Genomic DNA, 22,013 nt, shown 5'->3' with positions numbered 1-22,013 from the left:
CCTCAGAGTTGCTCATGGGTATTTTTCCCTGCTGACATGTGTGGCTTTAATGATTTCGGGGTATGTATGTGACTTTCTCGTGGTAGTGATGGGAAAAACCACCGGCCAGAAAGTGAATGTCAGTTGTGAGACCAGCTGGGCAGAGGGCTGCTGGCTATAAGCACAGTACGCTGTCTGAGGCATGTGGCCAAATGCCCAGATATTTTATGGGCTTTGTGTCTGCTCCTACATTACAGCTACTAACAATTCCAACAACAATAATACCTGTAAGTAAAAAATTAAGCACCCGCTCCGTCATACGATGTCGTATGTCTACTTTACGTTATTTTGAACACTCTGGCATAGTATTTACCCATTTTATCTGAATAAAATGAATCTAAGAGAAGTGTTAGCTCTGTAATTTGTGCAGTTTCATGCCTTTCAGCAATGGCATGCGCTTTAGTTCTGACCCCAAAGCCCCTTGCCTTGATGGTCCACTTGGCCGGGATCATCCTCCCAAAAACTCCTCATAATTTGTGATCCCTCGGGTGTCATCCATGCATACATTCCTCTTGGTCTCCTCCTCCTCCTCCTCCTCCTTCCCCCCCCTTCTTCTTTTTAATCTACGGCAACCGGCCTGAAGTCGTTCCTCTCTTTGCAAATGTCCGTAGCATACTACATTGCTGATGCCTGCTGACAGTATATTATCAGTGCAAATAAGGCATATTTCCTTTGGTTTTTATGAACAGAGAAAACCAGGTTTCTGAATTTATATTTGAGTCAGAATCGCCTGGAGGTGTTTCACCTGAACGAGGCCTGGCCGGCCATCACAGGTAATTTTGATTTGGTACGCCTGTGGCCGGCACCCAGCCATAAGTGTTTCGTAAAATGTGCCTCCCAGGCTGATTTTGATTTTGTTAATACTCACTGGATTGATTTGTGGCATAGCGGTTTTGGTGTATCGTCCATTCTGATTTTTTACATTGGGAAGCCTAATAGGGAAATAGATTAGGCATCCCCCACATGTCCCATTTATCGTGTAAGTGTGCACATAGATACGGGAAAAGATACACGCGACACCCTCCCCTTTGTACACACACACATACACCATACCCCCATCTCTGTGACCGCTCCTTTCCCATCCCTGTTCCTGTCTCTCTCTCTCTGACTTGCACAAAATTCTAACTTTTCCCAGCATTCCAGTGACTAATTGTTCCTTTTGTGCCTCACAGAATGGTGGTCGAGCCGCGTCTGCAAGATGAAAGTGAATTCTTGTATGCCGCACAGCCTGAGTTGCTGAGGTACAGGACGCCGCCGCTCACGGTAGAGAAGGTTGTGGACTGGTATCAGACAAGAGCAGAGGAAATAGAGCATTATGCTCGACAGGTGAGGGGCGGACGACAGCCGCGACTCCGCGAGGCCGGCAGAGCCGCGTCAGGCCCTCAGGATTCAGGGCACGTCGTGGCAGCTGACGGTGGTGCCAGGGAGCCTGTATTTGGTTTGCAGAGACGAGATGAATCTCTCTTACTACTTTTGTTCTTTTATCCTTTGCCTCAGAAGCTCTTGTGGCCTTTCTGGGGATTCTTAAAGAGCAAATACACGTAAGAAAAGTTGTTCACAACCTTACTCTGAAATCAAATGTAAGCTGCGAAGTATGGTGCCCACTGTCCCAGATTTTCCAAAGATTTTTAATAGGCTTAATACCATGCTAGTTGAAAAGACCGTATCACCCCAGAAATGCCTGATTAGCTCCTTGTCACTTTGCAGTAAGGCAGCTGATTTTTATTTTGCTTTTTAGGAATTTGGGTTTGAGGCTCTGTCTCTAATGTTTTCCTTAAGTTGAAGCCTAATTTCCCTCCGTTCCCCTGTGCCTTTTTGGAGCCACATAAGAACTGCATCAGACGGGCTGTGGGAGAGAGAGAGCAGATTGTACGGAAGCTTAGGAGATCTGAATACTCATCTTAACTCTTTGCTAACACGCCTTGTAACTCTGAACCTGCCACTTACCTTTTCTGCCTGTTTATTTTCTGCCTGTTCATGGGGTTAGTTTTTTTTTTTTAGTGTTTATTTTTGGGAGAGAGACAGAGTGTGAGCGGGGGAAGGGCAGAGAGAGGGAGACACAGAATCCGAAGCAGGCTCCAGGCTCTGGACACAGAGACCGACACAGGGCTTGAACTCATGAACCGCGAGATCATGACTTGAGCCGAAGTCGGACACTTAACCGATGGAGCCACCCAGGCGCCCCTCATGGGGTTGCTTCTTATACCAAGGTCAACGAAACAAAGAAAATACACAGGAGAGAACATTACCAATTCTGCTAATTGAGGGCCTTGCAAATATCAGCAATAGTTGTCTTCGGCTTAGAGGACAGAAGTTGGCAATTCAGACTGAAGAATGGCAGAAGGCACTTTGAAACCTCATTCAGGGTCCGGCCGATGCATGACTTTTGCTTTTTACTTGCGGCCTTGGCTTTGGACCACCCATCCTACCATCAGTTTTCCACTTCACGGGAAGGCCGATTCTAAAAGGTCTGATGAGCAGCAGCACTGTGGGAAGGAACTTCCATCCCTTTGTTTAAATTTCTACTTAGTGATTGCACAGCTCTGTGTCTCCATTTGATAGTCTTCTTGAATTTCTGCTTCCATCTCATTCCTATTTTTAGTAGTCATGGAATTGAAGGTGAATTATTTATTGGAGCTGATGGCACTATTATAGACCAAACTTTTTTTTTTGGGGGGGGGGGCGGGCCAAGAATATTTATGATGGACTTTCCAGGTTTTTGAAGATGGCTAAGGACCATAGTATGTTTCAAAATGTCTAGAATCGTAAGGTGCTGGAAGAGAACCTCTGGAGGTGCTCCCGTTGTGCTCTTTGGACCTCGGGTGACAGTGATGTGTCAGGTTTATCGATTGTAACAAGCGAACCGTGTCGGTGGGGGATGTAGATGGTGTGGGAGGCTGTGGGTAAGTGGGGGTAGGGGCTGTGTGGGAAGTTGCTGTACTTTCTGCTCGGTTTTGCTGTCAGCCTAACACTGCTCTAAAAGGTAAAGTCTATAAAAAACAGAAAGGAGACTGCAGAGCTCTTTGAAATTAAAAATATTTTTAATGTCTATTTTTGAGAGAGTGAGAGAGCGAGGGACAGAGAAAATTCCAAGCAGCCTCCATGCCATCAGTGTAAACTCCGACGTGAGGCTTGAACCCACAAACCAGGAGATCATAACCTGACCTGAAGCCGGATGCTCAACTGACTGAGCCACCCAGGCACCCCTGAAATATAAATTTTTTGACAGTCTAGCAAGAATTCGTAGACATCTTAAATTCATCATTTGAGGAATTGGGAATAATTATAAAGGAAGCAAAGTGATTTTGGGGGTGCTTTATTTATCTGCTTCGTATTCCTTCATCCCTTTCCTTTATTTAAAAACCCTTCTATCAGAAGTCTTGCTCTTTTGCTCCATTTTGTTTACTAATGTTTCATGTGGCTTATGCTACGAAGTGTATCTAACATAGTTTCATCTTTTTCATTTTTAGAGACTTAATTGATGCAGGACTTCTTTTTCCTTAGTGCCTACAAATGCCTTTAGCAGAACTTGTTTGTTGGATTAGAGAATGTGTATAATGTGAAATGTATCTGGTGAGGGCTTGGGGTACACGGCCAAATTGAAGTTGTATTAGAGCCCACTTTCATTTAAGGTGTCAAGTAATTTGGTTCCAAAGCTTTTGTACTTCAGTAAGTATCTGGGAGAGCCACAACTTCAAGGCCGATATTAGAAAAACAAATCTGGTCACAAAATTGGTGAGTGTATTACAAATGGCTAATGTGCTGTGTATGTCTTCAAACTATTAGTTGCACAGAGTTGTGTTTCATGCATCAGGTTTTCTTCATGCTTTCTGAAAATTCACATGTGATAGTTTTTTTTTTTAATTGATATACAGGTACATCTGTCGTTTCAGACATGACCTGTGTTTTTATTACTAGAAATGAGGTAAAAAACGCATTTATCTGTTGAGGTGTTTCCACATCATTCCTGTTTTGCCTCATGCCTTACCTACAGATGGTTTTTCCCCCTTGTGTTTATTGGCACCATATGCATTTCTTCTTTGTTCACTGCATCTGTACCAGTCAGTGCCTGGGTCTTATTAGAAGGGCTTGGAGGGTGGTCCTTTAATACTGCTGTTCCTGCCTCCCCTTGATGCGCTGTCCCTCCCCCTTCTCTGCTTCTGCTTTCCCGGATCTACCACCTCGGCCTCATTCCCACTCATTCCCGGAAGATGATTTGCCTGTGTTTCACTGGGAAACTTGAGAACTCGCTTCCCTTTGTCCTTCCTCTTTCCGGCTTTTCCCAGAGAAAGAGGTCTCTTCTCTTGCGTTCAGGCTGCTGGAGTCCACACTCCCCCCTGCTCAGGGCTGTTCTGTCTGTCATCTTTTCTCTCTCCCCAGTGGCTTCAACCTCTCCTTCTCTGCTCTGTCAACTTTTTTTTTTTTTTTTTTTTTTGGTCTTAAAGTTGAAATCACTCCTGTTTTTTAAAATACAACAACAACAAAGTTAGGGCCATATTCTCCCTGGCTTTGGCTGCAGCTGCCTTCCTTCTGTCGCAGCTCAGCTCGGACATAGTCCCCTCCGCTCTTTGCGATCACTTTCTCCACGTTTCTTTGCTCCTCGTTTGTCTGGAGTCCGGCCACCCCTGCCATTCCACTGAAACTGCTTCTTAATGTCAAGTCCCCTTCCTCTGTTACTTTACTGCTTCATCCTTTGACACCACTGCTTCCTCCTTCCCGCAGGCTCCTCTGTGTGGCTTCTGTGATGCCCTCATGCTTTCCCCTCATCCTTGTCTTAGCCATTCGTTTTCATCTCTTCTGGGTGGCCCATGTCTTCTGGCTTTGTCCCCCAGGGTGCTGCTCTTGTCACTAGTAGAGAGTCTTCTGACACCAGTAAGTGCAGCGCTCTGAACCGGTCTGCCTGCTTCCTGTTCAGTCCGCTTCCAACCCACCATTCAGCACGTACTTACTAAACGAATGTTCTTTCTCGGGCGGACATCTGCTCCTGACATGCCTCAGTTCAAAATCCTTTGGCCGTATTTGGATTTCAGGATAACCTGCCCCTTCCTTAGCTCAGTAAACAGTGTTCTCTGTTCTGTGGTGCCTCCCTACTGCCCCAGCCATTTTGCTCATTGCTTCGCTTCATCCAGTCTTTGGGATCCTGCAGAATGAACTGTACTTTCACAACACGGGACGCTTCTCTGCCTTCCATGCTGTTCTCTTGCCCTCCTTCCTTGTGACCTGCTGATATCCACAGATTCTTTTTTTCTTTTTTTAAGTTTATTTATTTATTTTGAGTGAGAGAGAGAGCAAGAGAGGGGCAGAGAGAGAGAGAGAGAGAATCCCAAGCAGGATCCTCACTCAGTGCCCAATGTGGGGCTCGAACTCACGAACCACGAGATCATGACCTGAGCTGAAATCAAGAGTCGGATACTTAACCGACTGAGCCCCCCAGGTGACCCCAGTATCCACGGATTCTTTACAGCACATTTTAAGTGTTTCTCCCTCAGGGAGACTTTGTGACACTCTCAGGTGGGCCATGTGCCCCCTTCTTTGAGGCCCCACTCATCCTTGCTCTATTCAGTCTTTGATTTACTGGGTGAGTTTTCCTATGAGGTGGAGATCATTGAAGGAAGAGACCTCATCAGTTTTCTATTCCTAACACTTAGAATGGTGCTTGGTTCACAGAAGGTCCTTAGGAAATAACTGGTAGTCTAGGATGAGGGTGTAAGTGAGTAGTACGAGAAGCGGTGAGTTAAGGCCACGTTAGATGATTTTGCCATCAGCCCGAATTATGTCCTTTCATAAACCCAATCAAGTGATAGTGAGTCAAATTGCTGTGTCCTGAGCATGTCTAGGAAAATCATACTTCGTCTTGGTCTCAGTGAAGGGCAAATATTTGAATGGAGACAGAGAAAGTGTCTACCGGAGTTCATCATTCAGCAACTATTTATTGAATTTTTTTTATATAGGAGGCACTGTGGAAGGGTAGGTAGTGAACAGGAATATGAAAGCAAACATTTTGTTTTTGGAGCAGAATGATATAGTGAAAGTAGGATTAATTTGGCATTATCACTAAATAGCTCCCCCTCGCCCCCCGTGTTAATGTCGTAAGAATAGACAAATATATATGAAATTGCTCTTAAACTGTCATGCTCTATGAGTTTAAGATGTTTGTCTTTCATTATCTTCAGTATTTCTTACTGATTCTTTTGAAACAGTTTGCTGATACATTTGCTAAAGAACTCTAATGTTTTTGTATTAAATAAATGTATGTTACTGATAATGCAATCTTATAGAAGATGATCACAAGAGTCTGATTCTGTACAGGAGGCTTTGACTGTAGAAGATGTGGGAGATGAAACACTCAGTCTTCCTGTCGCTTTTCTGTTTCAGGTCGACTGTGCATTGTCACTCATTCGACTTGGAATGGAGCGGAACATTCCCGGTTTGCTGGTTCTCTGTGATAATTTGGTTACCCTGGAAGCCTTGGTTTATGAAGCCGGGTGCGATTTAACCCTAACCCTGAAAGAACTCCAGCAGATGAAAGACATTGAAAAACTAAGATTGCTGATGAGTAGTGTATGTTTTATTTTAACTTTCTGTGTACTTGGATTAACGTGGGTCTCAAAGCCAAAGATAAAATGGCCTCCAAACCTGAGAATTTAGTAAATAAAGGAAGGTTTCTTGACTTAAAAAAAACAAAAAAAAAAATCCAGTTTTTGAATAAATTACTGAAGGCATCCCAAACTATTTTGGCTGTTCTCGTACCTTGCTTGCCCTTTATTCATAATCATCTGTATATAACTTCTTTTTTTCTTTTAGCTAGCAGATTTCTAAACTAGCTGGTCATTCTAGGAGTCCTGTTTCTAGGCCTTCACTATGTTAAATTTCCCAATTACTTCTCTGTTTTGCTTACACAAAAGTACTGGATTCAGAGGGCTGGGTGCTTGTGTGAAGAAAACATCTTGGCTTACTGGCTCGTAAGTTCAGGAGGGTTTGCCCAGCCACTTTTAGATTCTTCTCGGGTCACCGTGGGGAGGAAACACCCCCCAACGTTAGAACCTGGTTTCTCATGAACCCACTGAATAGAGAGGCACCTTTGAGATCAGAACGGTGGGGCTGTGGGGGGCCAGCTGTCACGGGCCAGACTGGTTCCAAGTGGCCCGGTAAGGCATGGGATCCTTGTCCCTGCACTGCCCCACGGGCTCTCCTTTCTCCCTGACTCTTCTCTTGTTTTCTCATGTACTTTCTTTTTCGTCTTCCTTCCTTTTTCTCTCTTGTCCTCTTTCTCCCTCTTCTCAGTCAGCCTTTTCTCTCTCCCTCTGGCCCTGCCTTCCATTTGCTTACTAGTTTTTTTCCCCCACTGATTTTCCAGCCAGTGAGAATTGATTTGTGTTACATGTAAGACTCCTCTTAGGGGATTTAGGTGTATCTCCTGGGGTAATTAAAAGAAGGAATTGTATGATGTCAGGGAGAATGAGTAAAATTATGTGTGTCATTTGGAGTTTTGTGAAGGTGGATGTAACGGGGAAAAACAAAACAGGAAAAGAAAAAGGAAGGGAGAGACTCTGGGATTCAGAGACTATTCTGAAGTAGTTGTCTTCTAGAGGTTTTTGTTTTGTTTTGTTTTAAGTTTATTTATTTTGAGAGCTAAAGAGAGTGTGGGAAGGGGCAGAGAGAGAGGGAGAGAGAGAATCCCAAGCAGGCTCCTCACTGTCAGTGCAGAGCCCGACATGGGGCTTGAACCCATGAACTGTGAGATCTTGAGCTGAGCTGAAACCAAGAGTCAGATGCTCAACCAACTGAGCCCCAGCCGCCCCCCTTCTAGAGCTTTTTTATGCTCCTCTGTCTCTTTGCTTTTTTCTGTTTTATTCTTCCCATCTCTGGGCTCGCTTGTTCTCTCTCCACCTCTCTCGAGACATCTTTTACACGCACACACATGCACACACACGCTTTTGCAGGTGGAACCTCTCTTTACTCTGGGAGACCTCATGTTGGAGCAGTAGTAGTAACATTTTTGTCTTCCAGAGCTGGGCATAGGCTGTGAGGGACCCAGAGTGGCCCTGGTCCTGAAGAGAGGGCCCCAAGTGCTGTCCACTGTACAAGCCCCAGGCAGAAGGCCATTCTGCTACCTCTCAGGCTGCCTGGGAGAGGTGAACCAGAGTGTCTGTTTTAGGAAGTGTTGGCCTTCAACTCTTTAACATCAGTCTCTTGAACTTGTTGTCTGGTATGATAGGTATTTAATGTGTGTTTGTTTTGGTTGATTGTATTTTCAGTGTTCTGAGGACAAGTATGTGACAAGTGCCTACCAGTGGATGGTTCCCTTCCTTCATCGTTGTGAGAAACAGTCTCCTGGTGTGGCTAATGAGCTATTAAAAGAATATTTAGTAACTTTAGCTAAAGGGGACTTAAAATTTCCCCTGAAGATATTTCAGCACTCCAAACCAGATGTAAGTAGAAACTCTAACTTCTAAAAAAATCTCTGCACCTCTTCCTCTGCATAATTATGTCTTATTTGTCAGTTTGTTATAATAGGCTTTGCAAGTAACTTTACTTGAAACAGACAAGAAAATGGTTGTCATATTATTCTTTAAAAATGTTTCAACAATTCAGTCCACTAATTTTTTGGAAGTTTATATGTACTTTGATTTATTTACTCATAAGTTTGTTGACTTTCTATTATATTGATTATATATATATAGATATATATCAATACCAAAAAAACTAATAGTTGATAGATACTGAATTCTTACTATAGATAGGCACTCTACAAGTGTTAACCCATTTAATCCTTATAGCAATCCTATGATGTAGATATTTTTTATTAATATTGGAGGGAAAGAAAATTGTGATCTAGTGTGGTTAGGCAGTTGTCCAGGGTCACAAGGTTAGGAGTGGATCCTGGGTTCACACATAGGTATTTTAATTTCACAGCTGTTTTCTTAACCAGTATGCTTTACCCTAACACCAGGAGAAGAAGAAAAGATTCTCACCCTTTAGGACCTTCAAAATACTTATGAAAATCTTTAGGATGTCATAAGGAACTCTGATTTTTCTTAATATCTCTTGTATTTGCTTAAGACTACTATATATTGGCTCTCAAACAACACAGCATTTAGGAGCACCAACCCCCGCCCCCCCACGCAGGTGAAAATCCATTTATAATTTTTTTTTTTAATTTTTTTTCAACGTTTATTTATTTTTGGGACAGAGAGAGACAGAGCATGAACAGGGGAGGGGCAGAGAGAGAGGGAGACACAGAATCGGAAACAGGCTCCAGGCTCTGAGCCATCAGCCCAGAGCCCGACGCGGGGCTCGAACTCATGGACCGCGAGATCATGACCTGGCTGAAGTCGGACGCTTAACCGACTGCGCCACCCAGGCGCCCCGTAAATCCATTTATAATTTTGACTCTCCCAAAACTTCCAACTATCGGTAGCCTACTGTTGACCTTACCAATAACATAAATAGCCGGTTAACACGTTTTGAATGTTAGATGTATTCTGTACTGTATCTTCATAATAAATTAAGCTGGAGAAAAGAAAAGGTCATTAAGAAAATCATAAGGATGAGAAAATACATTTACAGTCCTGTCCCGTATTTATAAACAATTGGCATATAAGTGGACACACAGTTCAAGGGTCAGCTGTGTTTAAAGCTCTGTACTGCTGTAGAATTCAAGTCGTTCACATTCACTGGCAATAAGTCATTTTGTTAAGTACAGTATACTTGAGCAAAGTAAATAACCTCTTAATTTAGCCATAAATCAAATATGTTGTTTTAAGAGATACTGGCTCCCGTTCTGTTGGCTGGCAGTGGCTCAAGCGGGGTGGCATGGCCACTCGAACGCCCTGACTTTGTAGTGAGAGTCAAAGGGTTGGATTGGGGTTCAAGCCAGAGGCCATTGCAGCCTTCTTCCAATCCAGAATTCGAATTGAGTGCACTTCCTTGAGCTAACCTTTATTGCAGTCTGAAGTCTTCTGAAGTGTATGGTCTTAAGCCGTATAATCCAGATAAAAAAGGAAAACGTTGCTTAGCTAACCTTACACATTTTTTGGTTTCTGAAAGGGTCGTTTGTCAGAAATATATCTATTCTTTGGCGTTTTAAAGTTTTCTATCTTCTCATAAGCAGCTCCCGTTTAGTATTCTGGTTTTGAATTTGGGGTGGTTTACTGTGAGCCAAGGGTGGGTTGCTTAAGACCGCAGAACACAATGTGAGAAGCAGGATGGATTGAAAATGAATGTTTTATGAGGAAGAAGGAAGTGACTTTAAATTCTTTCTAGTAATCTTGTTTGTGATACTTCTTCCTTACAGAGTCTTGTAAATCCTTTGTATGTCATCAGCTTTTTGTTGTTTTTACTTGGCAATTTAGCATGTGCCTTTTGAATAAAACATACGGTCATTTGCTTTTGTTGAAATATGTAAACATCAAAGCAGAGAACAATGGAGTTGCTGGGCTCTTCCTTTCTGATCCAACCTCTATATTTCTAACAATATTATCTTTCCACAACAGAACTTTGCTCATGTTCATGGATCATGATCTATGGGAAGCCTCCAGTGGCTTACCAATGTCCACAGGGTAAACGTTAGGCTCTCTAGCGGGTTCTTTGTGGTCTGTTTCTAGTCTGCCTCTTGAGCCTCATTTCCCTCTGTGAAGGAATGTGCTAGTTCACTCACACTGAACTTCTCACCCTGTCTTCACCTTGTTCGGTCTTTCATGCCTCTTTATGTCTTAATAGACTGTCTCCTTTGTTAGGGATGGTCAACTTCTCTTCCCTTCCCCTTGCAGACATCTGCCTGCCCTTCAAGATCCTGCTGTCTAAGATTCCCTCTGCTGGGACACCTGTGACTTACCTGTGCTATGACAGGTCTTGTCCCTGCCTCTGTAATAACCCATGTCACACTCTCATAATTGGTGTTTGTTTATTTTTATTAAAACACTCGTGTTTGTCTCTCCCACCCTTGTTTCCTATGTGTGTTCTCTATGTCCCCTGCATCTGTGTGTTGCCAGTGTCAGTGCCTTGTAGAGAGCAGGTGCTCAGTAAATTTTGTGAGGGCAGATGATGAGCGAGGGACTGAAACTAGGTTTCATTATGAGGCTTTAGGCCACTTGATTCCATTTGTTTGCTTATGAGGATTGTGCTTGGAGCATTGTTTTTATTTTATTTTACTTGGCCCTTTCCAAAAAGATCTGCCGTGTGTTAGGCCCAGAGTATTTACAGTAATATCACGGGAGCAGTGATTTCTGTATCAGACCGCTTGGACTAAGTTACGCTGCATTAACAAATGAGTAGGTTAGAACAGATATTCATCACTTGCAAGTGTCATACGGGCTGTAGCTGGGCTTCTCTTGTGTTCCATGTCTTGTTCGCTCTGGGACGTGGCTAAAAGAGCAGGCCCCCTTTGCTGAGCTGTGGCACAGGGAAAAAGAACAAAGTAGAACCGCACAGTGACTCTTAAAACTCAGCTCAACGTATGTCACGTGACATCCGGTCACATTTCACAGGCTAGAGGAAGTCTGTGGCCAAGCCTGATGTTAATAAGGCAGGGAAGCATAATCCTGTCTTGGGAAGAAGGGAGTGCATATTTGGGGACAATAATACAGATACATACTCGCCCTTTTAACTGTAGTGATGCTACAAACTCTTCTTCTTTTGTATAACATCCTGACTTTAAGCACTCCTCTGTGATTTTAAGCTGCTGTTCTTTGCTTGAATGGCCCTTTGGAAAGTAGAACTTGTGAAGGAACTTGGGCAAGTCTGGATGAAGAGGATTTGGGAATAAAATATTCTGCCTTCACATGTTCTCTGTCTGCTGTACTAGCATTTTAAAAATGCATCTGTGTATGGGAACTATGAACTTAAATTTTTTTGATTGTTATTTATTTTGAGAGAGAGAGAGAGCCAGTGAGCGAGCCAGTGTGAGCAGGGGAGGGACAGAGGGAGAGGGAAGAGAGAATCCCAAGCAGGTTCTGCACTGTCATCGCAGATCCTAACGCTGGGGCTCGAACTCACAAACTCTGAGCAGATCAAGAGTTGGACGTTTAACTGACTGAGCCATCCAGGTGCCCAAGACTTTAAAACAAAAAGGGGTGGGGGCGCCTGGGTGGCTCAATCGATTAAGCAACCAACTTCGGCTCAGGTCACGATCTCACAGTTTGTGGATTCGAGCCCCATGTCAGGCTCTGTGCTGACAGCTCAGAACCTGGAGCCTGCTTTGGATCCTGTGTCTTCCTCTCTCTCTGCCCCTACCCAACTTGTTCTCTGTCTCTCTGTCTCTGTCTCTGTCTCTCTCTCTCAAAAATAAATAAACATTAAAAAAAAAATAACAGTTTTCTAGGCCCAACCCAGATATAATGAGAATTTGGGGGGTAGGGATCTGGAATGTGCACTTGACGATTTATCCAGTGATTCTGGTGGAAATCCACTTGCTATATGCTGCAAATAATTCCCACTCCTGTTTTTCTGTTCCTCCTGTCGTTCTCTTAGTGATGAAGGTCACTTTCATCTGATGGGGAATCAAACTGTTTCAAGGTTCAGAAGGACTTTCCTCTTTCCAGCTATCCTATATTTCTATGGTGCAGTCCTCTAGAGGCCTGAGTTTGGAAGCTTTGGGTGCTGACGTAGGCCCTGTATCCCAGCAGTGGCATAAATGGGAAAGTCTACTTAACACTTTAAACTCTTGTCTTCAATTTCCTGCTTGCCTGCTTTTGGCCCATACTCCTTAGGGAACTGAAAAATTTATACTCTACCATGCAGTTAAGTATGGTAACCTCTAGCCATGTGAGGCTATATAAATTAAAATAATAAAAGTAAAAATTCATTTATTCAGTCTCCCCAGCTTTCTGTTATTTCTAGTATTTTGTAATTACAAATGATGCTATAGTGAATAACTTGTTCCCATGTGGTTTTGTGTCTTTGATGTTTATTTTATTTATTTATTAAAAAAATTTTTCTTTAATGTTTATTTTTGAGAGAGAGAGAGAGAGAGAGTGCGAGCGTGAGTGGGAGAGAGGGAGACACAGAATCCAAAGCAGGCTCCAGGCTCTGAGATGTCAGTACAGAGCCCGACATGGGGCTCGAACTCATGAACCACAAGATCATGACCTGAGCTGAAGTCAGACGCTTAACCGACTGAGTCGCCTAGGCGCCCCACGTTTATTTATTTTTGAGAGAGAGAGGGACAGAGCATGAGTAGGGGAGGGCCAGAGAGAAAGGGAGACATAGAATCCGAAGCAGGCTCCAGGCTCTGAGCTGTTAGTACAGAGCCCGATGCGAGGCTCGAACCCATGAACTGTGAGATCACGACCTGAGCCGAAGTCGGACGCTTAACCGACGGAGCCACCCGGGCGCCCCGGTTTTGTGTCTTTGGTGTGCCTTCAAGGTGTGTTCCTACGATGGGCATCCTGAGCCTACAGGCAAGGGTTGTGTTGGCATTGCCAGAGTTTCCTTCGGGGCGGTGGGGACGGGGGACGGTTGGTCCAGTTGACATTCCTACCAGCGGTATAAGACCATGCTTGTCGCTCTACAGTTCTGTGGACAGAATTCATTGCCATAGTTTAACATGTTTACTAATGTGGGAAGTGGAAAGTGGTATTTCAGGGGTGTTTGAATTTGCATTTAATTATGAGTGAATTTGAAATGTCCTCATGTATTTGAGGGGATTATCTCTTTTTTGGTGACTTGTCCATTCCTGTCTTCTCCCCGTTTTTCATTTGGATTTTTGTTCCTTTGTGCTTTGCTTTTGTAGAAATTCAGGTACATTGGCATAATTACCCCCCTTTTTAATGGTATGGATTGTGTATATTTCTTTCAGTTGGTAGATTATCTTTTGACTCTGTCTCTGGTGGGTTATGTCAGCCAGAATTTTTATCTCTATGTGTAGACAAATTGAGCAATTTTTTATTGCCTCTGTATTAGGAGTCATGGTGAGCAAGCCTTTCCCTCCAAGGTCAAAGAAGAATCCACTCATTTTCTTTCAGTACTTGTATGATTTTATTTTTCTGTGTGGATCCATAATCTACTTGGAGTTCACTCTTTTGTGTGGTGACATGAGGTCTAATTTCGTTCCTCAGATGGTTACCTAGTTGTCCCAGCACCATTTATTATAAATTTGGTCTTTTCTAGAGTGATTTGAGATGCCACCTTTGTCTTATATCAGATTTCCATTTAGTTCTAATTCTAGACTTAAAAAAATTTTTTTGCAAGTTTATTTATTTTTGAGAAAGAGAGACTGAGTGTGAGCGGGGGAGGGGCAGAGAGAGAGGGAGACACAGAATCCAAAGCAGGCTCCAGGCTCCAAGCTATCAGCACAGAGCCTGACGCAGGGCTTGAACTCATAAACTGTGAGATCATGACCTGAGCCGGAGTTGGATGCTCAACCGACTGAGCCACTCAGGCTCCCCTAGAGTTTTTATATTGTTACTGGTTTGTCTGTACACTGGGACCAACTGTTTAATTATAGAGATTTTATAGTGTGCTTTTAAAGTCTGGTAAGGGTGGTGTTCCTTTATAGTTTTTCTCCCTAGGTTTTTTTTTTTTTTTTTTTAAGCTATCCTTATAAAAGTTTGTTTCTTCATCTGAACTGTAGTGCAACTTGTTTGATTCCATAAAATAGCTTATATTTACTGTGATTATATTAAATTTGTAAATTAGCCTAGCAAGACTAATATTTATTTATTTATTGAAGTTTTAAGGTTCAGTTAATTAATTTCATGCACATGCACGAGCATGAGCTGGGGAGGGGCAGAGAGAGCAAGAGACCAGTATCTCTATAACATCCAGTCATCCTATTCAAAAAGAGGGGGTATCCCTCTTGCACTGTTGGTGGGGATGCAAACGGGTGCCTTTGGAAAATAGTGTGGAGGTTTCTCAAAAAATTAAAAATAGACCTACCCTATGACCCAGTAATAGCATTGCTAAGAATTTACCCAAGGGCTACAGGAGTGCTGATGCATAGGGGCACCTGTACCCCAATGTTTATAGCAGCACTTTCAACAGTAGGCAAATTATGGAAAGAGCCTAAATGTCCATCAACTGATGAATGGATAAAGAAGTTGTGGTATATATACACAATGGAATGCTATGTGGCAATGAGAAAGAATAAAATATGACCTTTTGTAGCAACGTGGATGGAACTGGAGAATGTTATGCTAAGTGAAATAAGTCCTACAGAGAAAGACAGATACCATATGTTTTCACTCCTATGTGGATCCTGAGGAACTTAACAGAAGACCATGGGGGAGTGGAAGGGGGAAAAAAAAAGTTACAGAGAGGGAAGGAGGCAAACCATAAGAGGCTCTTAAAAAATGAGAACAATCTGAGGGTTGATGGGGGGTGAGAGGCAGGGGAAATTGGGTGATGGGCATTGAGGGGGGCACCTGTTGGGATGAGCACTGGGTGTTGTATGGAAACCAATTTGACAATAAATTTCATAGTAAAAAAAAAAGAGAGGGTATCATTCTATTCTGTCTTTTTTTTTACTGTCTTTCAGGTGTATTAAAAATGTTCTTCATGTAGCTTGTGCACATTTTTTGTTAAATTTATTCCTAAGCCTTTAGTTTTCTCTTTTTCTATTATAAATTAACTTTTCCCTACCTTCACTTCCTCTGTTTGTTGGTTTTATATATGAAAGCTATTCATTTTGTATGTTAATTTTGTATTCTGCCCCTTTACTAGTTTCTTGTATTGCTTCATTCTCTGGGGTTTTCCAGATATCCTGTCTTATCATCTGCTCTTCATCTACTTGCCTGTAGTGCATAATTTTAAGATATTTATTTATTTATTTATTTATTTATTTATAATTCATTTATTCATTCATCCATTTATTCATTCATTTAATGTTTGTTTATTTTTTTAAAAAAAAATTTTTTTTTCAACATTTATTTATTTATTTTTGGGACAGAGAGAGACAGAGCATGAACAGGGGAGGGGCAGAGAGAGAGGGAGACACAGAATCGGAAACAGGCTCCAGGCTCTGAGCCAACAGCCCAGAGCCTGACGCGGGGCTCGAACTCACGGAGTGCGAGATCGTGACCTGGCTGAAGTCGGACGCTTAACCGACTGCGCCACCCAGGCGCCCCGTAATGTTTGTTTATTTTTGAGAGAGAGTGAGAGAGAGAGCACAATCAAGGGAGGAGCAGAGAGAGAGGGAGATACAGAATCTGAAGCAGGTTCAAATGCATGGCTCAAACCCATGAACCGTGAGATCATGACCTGAGGTGAAATCAGACGCTTAACCAACTGAGCCACCCAGGACTGTTCTTTAAAATAAAATTATAATCTTCCTACACTTTACCTTGCTGTGTAGCATGGAGAATAATCTGCTACTCATGGTGGGGAAGACTCACTGACTTCCTAGAAAGTTTTAAAGGGGCTCTTTTCTGTTAGCTTGAGGTAGGGCAAATGATGGTTTCATAGTCACTACTGAGATATTAGGGCAGGCATGATGGAAATAAGAGGAAGTGTGTTTTATACTTCATGAAGTTAGATATCTTGTAGGTAGATGAACAGAGCACAAATGGTAAGTGCCTTAAAATGGTGATCATTACAATTTATGTGCTAATAGATTGCATTAGGAAAGATGTACTGAATGGCATGGGAAGCAAACAAAAAGATGCCATAGGAATATAAAGAGGAAAAAATAATTTATGTATCAGAGTAGAATGAGGATAGAGTCTTTGGATTAACATTTATTGAGCATATGTAAGAGGCTGTAAAAATCTGGCCAAGTCCAATTGAAGTTCAAGCCAGGCAGAGATAAAACTGGATTATTAGGGAGGTCGTAGATAGGGCAAGACTGAGTTTTTGAGAAGTACACTACGACAAGGAGACATAATCAGACTAATAGCATGTTTAGATGAAGGCAAGTAATTGAATTTGAGTGAACTAAAATTTGCATAGAGGTTTGTAGGACCAGAGCAGTGAGCTGGCACCAGGCACGAAGGACTTGAGTGGAAGGCAGAAAGTTCATTTTTTACCTTTCACATCGTAGGACTGCAAAAGGGTTTTCAGCAGGAGATTTTGAACATATATGATCAAGTATGGACTTTAGAACCTTTAACTTCCAAGTGATTCTTTAGTGTCGCAGGGAGGGCAGGAAAGGAAGCAGGGGAATCCAGGGAAACATCAAAGAGTTTGGCTTCTGCTGCAGTTGGTTTTCCATTTATTCCTTTTCATTCAAACTGGTTTGTTTTTTTCATTTTCCTGTAGGAGTGCGTTGTTGAATACTGTACTTTTTGCCAGTCTCTCCCATTCTTACTGTGAAATGTTCCCGCGGGCCGGTTCCTGCAGGGCTGAGGGGCTTCTCCTGCAGGCTGTGGGGCTGTGAGAGCAGGTATCCTTAGCCCTGGGTTTGCAGCCAGTTGCCTGCATTTGACTCCTGGCCTGACCACAGCCAGCTTTGTGCCGTGAGCAAGTTATAGGGCCTCTTGGGGCCTCAGTTTCCCCTTTATGTAGAATCGAAATAGAACTAGTATTAACCTTACAGGGTGGTTTGAGGAATTGAGAATTCATGCGTGTGAAGCACATAGAAATAGTACCTGGCACACAGTAAGAAATCAGGAAAAGTTAGCGATTTTAATTAAACAATAATGACTTTTACTGTGCCCTGTTTGTCTCTTTAACCAGTCTGTCACTTTGCAACCTTGGATAACTGTCACGTGTCGATGTCAAGTTAATGGGATGTTTTTCTCTTAACACCTTGAAGAAATCTGTAGAACTCCTGTAACCATACTACCTCAGAAAACTGTACTTTCCTCATAACCTTGAATGTTTCTTCTTCCGTCCATCCATGTGATTTTTCCAGCGAGACGATAGATGCCTTTGGTAGCTTCTTTCCATCACTTTCTTATCTGTTTTGTGAATTTCTGCTAAAATGCTGAACCCCACTAGGTCTTATGGAAATTATTTTGTCATTGAGGGCTCTAAACTTACTTTGTCATTGAATAGGGCTCTAAGAATATAGTTTCCGCTTTCTATTTTCATTTCTTTGGTGGTAATCATGTCAGCGTTCTTCACGTATTAATTTATTTAGTCCTCACAACTGTGACATTATGGAGAGTTGTTAATATCCATTTGTATAGATGAGAAAAACAAGGCACAAATACAGTATTTTTATATCCTAGAAAATACTCCAGAATGGGAGTCTGATTTGCGATGGAAAGGGTGTATCCTATAGAAGACAGTGACCCAAAGTAGCCATTCTTTCTGCACCAGAGTGTGCTCTGTGATTTGAATATTACTGCATTACAGTGTGACTTCTTTTGAATAGACTGTCAGTGCTGTTTAGTTACATGACTAATATATAATGCATACTGAAAAATAGTAGGTTCAAACATCTCTGAATATTAGTTAAGGAATTTTATATATTTTTGTAATTGAAACACATAAAATTTGGCTTTAGGGTTAGAAATGTTTTTAATGAAGTGCCTTTTTAATTCACTGTGTTTCTTCTATCCACTTTATCTTGAATGGGTCATAAATTGAAGAATCTGTTTTCAGCAGATGCAAAGCTTATGGGTACAAATTATCTTTTCTAGCTGATTCTGTAATTAAAATGTGATTTCATTCAGAATTATTAAAGACCCCAAAAGTCTGTAAGCTAAAGAAAAATCAAGATTTGTTTTTGCAGGTGATTAATTGCACTATTTAATATTCTATTGACAGTTGTACTGGGCTAGGGAAAAACGGACTATAAATCTGACTCTTACTACAGCATGCTTTATTTTCTCTGTAGCTGCAGCAAAAAATTATTCCTGATCAGGACCAACTGATGGCAGTCGCTCTAGAGTGTATCTACAACTGTGAACGAAATGACCAGCTGTCCCTTTGTTATGACATATTAGAATGTCTTCCACAAAGAGGATACGGGTGAGAATCCACAGTGTGCCAGTCTTATTGTTGTCTTTTTTGTCCTAACAGCTGAAATGAAAATGTTGTTTCCCTGAGTGTTCATTAGAGAGAATTTGGGGAATATAAAAACATGTATAGAAGAAAATGAAATCATCTGCAAACCTGTAGCCTAGAGATAAACTTTTGTTTTTCCAACAGTGTATGAGCAGTCACTGTAATTTTGTCAACTTGGATAAATTATCCATTAAAAAACAAACAAAAATACCACCACCACGATGAAAAATTCTTAATTTTAAGTGCATAGACAGTGATATCTCTGTTTCCAGTTGTGTTTTTCATGAAGCTTTTTTCATATTTATGGGCTTGGGGTAATCTATGAATTATTTGTTCTGGGCCCTTGCTTACAATAAGCATTTTAAGTAATCATGGATGAATATAAATAATTTTATTTTACTTTATTTTTCTTTCAGTTTTATTGAGCTGTAATTAATATACAGCACCGTGTAAATTTGAAGTGTTTAACGTAATGGCTGGATATCCATACATTGTAAAGCGACAAGTCTGTTTAGTTAACATCCCTCGTCTTCTACAGATACATACATACACACATACATACATAAATAAGTAAGTTTTCTACCTTGTGATGAGATCTTTTACTCTTTCGAAAATAGCATACAGCAGTGTTTTGGTTGGTTTCAGTTGTTTGCCCAGATTGTTCCTTGACTGGAACATGTTGCTTCATAACCGTCTTAGCACATTATGTCCCCTGTACGTACTTCTCTTACACCTGGAAGTTTTATACATTTTGACCACCTTTATTCGGTTCCCACTCTACCCACTCCCATCCCCCGTAACCACAAATCTGATTTTTTTCTATGAGGAGGTGGTGGTGGTTTTTAGATTCCACATATAAGTGAGACTGTCTTATAGTATTTGTCTGTCTTTGACTTATTTCTCTTAATATAATGCCCTTAAATCCCATCCATGTTGTCATAAATGGCAGGATTTCCTTCTCTTGTGTGGCTGAATAGTATTCCACTGTGTACATGTAAATAGCACTTTTTCTTGATTTATCCATCTGTTGATGGACACTTAGGTTGTTTCCATGTCTTGACTGTTGTGACTAATGCTGCTGCCTCTCTCTTTTCCTTTAAGGAGATTTTTATTTTTTGTGAAATGAATGATAGAAATAACCAATTTTGCATCCCAGTGTGAAATAATGGTTTCATGCAGTCATTAACGGGACTGCGGTCAGGTGAAAGATTGATGGGTAAAAGATATTTGCGTGATACCAAAGTATTAGCTCAGCATATTTTTAATATATTTCTTTTGTTATTTCAAAGGGGAGATTTAGCTTTATAAAGTACAAGTCTGACTGCCACCATCTTTAATCAAGCTACCACGTGTGGTATCACGGTCAGCCTGGTGTTCTGTGCCTCCTGCAGAGATGCATTACGAGTAAAATTGTTCACTCTGAATCTACAGTCCTTGAGCTGAACTTCTGCTTTACAGTAAATCAGGGGATAGGGGAGCAAGTCCAAGAACACATGAAGGAAACAGATACATACGGAGGGTGAGGCACTCTGCAAGTCAACTGGTCTTCTCACTTTGAAAAGCCCGCGTCATGGAGAGAAACAAATGAGTGGGGGTGGGAGGTGCCGATCTAAAATCAAGAGTCCAAACAGACATCATCATCTCCTAAATTTTAACTATAAAGCAATGTATGCACATCATGAAAGTGAAGGAATCGAAAGACTTGTGATCGATAAACAGTTGATTGCTGCCCCCCTTCGTCATGCTTGAACACCTGTCTTCTAACAGGAACACTTGCGTAGATAATGGTTTTCTTCTGGTCTTTGCCTGCCTCCTCTAAAACAGTAGGCTCATGCTGCTGCCGCAGTGCTACCTGATTCTTGACTTCCTTTCATGGAGGTCTACCTCTCCCCATACCTGCTTGTCCTACTGTTCTGTCAGTGTGGTTAAGGCCGTAGTTTCATCACTGTGTTAGTAAATGTTGTTTCTACAGAGCTGGGTATGATTATATTTCCTTTTTTTGCAGCGTTTTGTTGTCCCTGAATTGGATCATTTCCTTTATTGTTGTTTGCTTTGTTCCCATTTATCTCCTTCAGTCTTCCGATGGAACGTAAAACTCTTCTTTACAAAGATATCTCAGTTCCTTCCCTTTTTCTTGTCTAGTCTCCCCCTGTCTTCCTTTTGAAGCCTCCGTCTTGGACTTGTCTTTTCTCTTGCTTTGATGTGAATTAATTGTTGTGTGTTCTGAGCAACTGCCATCCCGGGACTTGCTGCGCCTGTCTTGTGTTGCATATTGCATTTCTGAGATCTCTTCTCTTCTCCTTCCTTCGCTTATTCTCTCATTTTGATGGAGCAAAATCTTAATAGCTTCCTGTCAAAGGTTACATGGAGGCATTTTGATTTGAAGACTGTCCCATGTCAGAAAGATAACCAGAATTGCCCCCTTAAACTTGATAGTAGGCTTGGCTGTGTCTGCAGTTCTAGGTTTATAATTATCTTTTCCTTGTGAGTTTTGAAGGCATCCATCTTGTCCTCTCCTCCCAGGATGTCAGGTAGTCCCATATCATTCTAAGTTGTTACTTTATATATGGCTTTTCTTCCTTTTTGGATATTTCAATACCTTCTCTTCATCTCTGTATCGTAAGGGTGTGTTTTATTGTGAGTCTAAATGCATTGTTGTGGTGTTCACTTAGTTAGTCTGTTCCAGTCTGGAAACTCTTTGTCTTTCAGATCATTGGGAAATTTCTTCTATTCTTTCCCTAATCAGTTTCCTTGGTAATTTTATTTTTACTTCCTTCCTTTTTTTTCTTTTTTACTCTCTTTCTTTATTTTTTTTTTGCACTTTCTTCTTTGTTTACTACCCCTTTTATTCTTTTGCCCACTTTTTGATCTTCTGTTAAATGTTCTAAGAGTGTCTTCAGTTTTATCTTCTCATCCCTCTTTCAAATTTTAAAATTTAGTTTGGCTTTCTTATTTAAATTCCAGGAACATTTAAAATAAAATAGTATCCTAGTCTTGTTTCAGAGATGCACATGTACCTGTTCCTCTGTTCCCTGCATTACCCACGTTCTCACCATGGTCTCTCAGTATTCGTATCCTGTTTGTTT

At 41.6% G+C, this 22,013-nt stretch overlaps 1 protein-coding gene across 4 annotated transcripts in view; it reads left to right on the top strand.

The window, feature by feature from the left end:
* NBAS (NBAS subunit of NRZ tethering complex) overlaps positions 1–22,013 on the top strand; it is a 366,039-nt gene that overhangs the window by 152,207 nt on the left and 191,819 nt on the right. For all 4 annotated transcript variants that reach the window (XM_040496113.1, XM_040496112.1, XM_040496111.1 and 1 more), the window contains 4 exons: positions 1,212–1,365; positions 6,415–6,600; positions 8,298–8,471; positions 18,758–18,891. In XM_040496113.1, the coding sequence (XP_040352047.1) occupies positions 1,212–1,365; positions 6,415–6,600; positions 8,298–8,471; positions 18,758–18,891 (648 nt within the window). The remainder of the gene's footprint in view (positions 1–1,211; positions 1,366–6,414; positions 6,601–8,297; positions 8,472–18,757; positions 18,892–22,013) is intronic.

Source organism: Herpailurus yagouaroundi, unplaced genomic scaffold (genome assembly GCF_014898765.1).
Source record: "Herpailurus yagouaroundi ecotype Mexico unplaced genomic scaffold, PumYag 188, whole genome shotgun sequence".
Lineage (NCBI taxonomy): Eukaryota > Metazoa > Chordata > Mammalia > Carnivora > Felidae > Herpailurus > Herpailurus yagouaroundi.
This window is presented reverse-complemented; position numbering and strand designations above follow the sequence as displayed.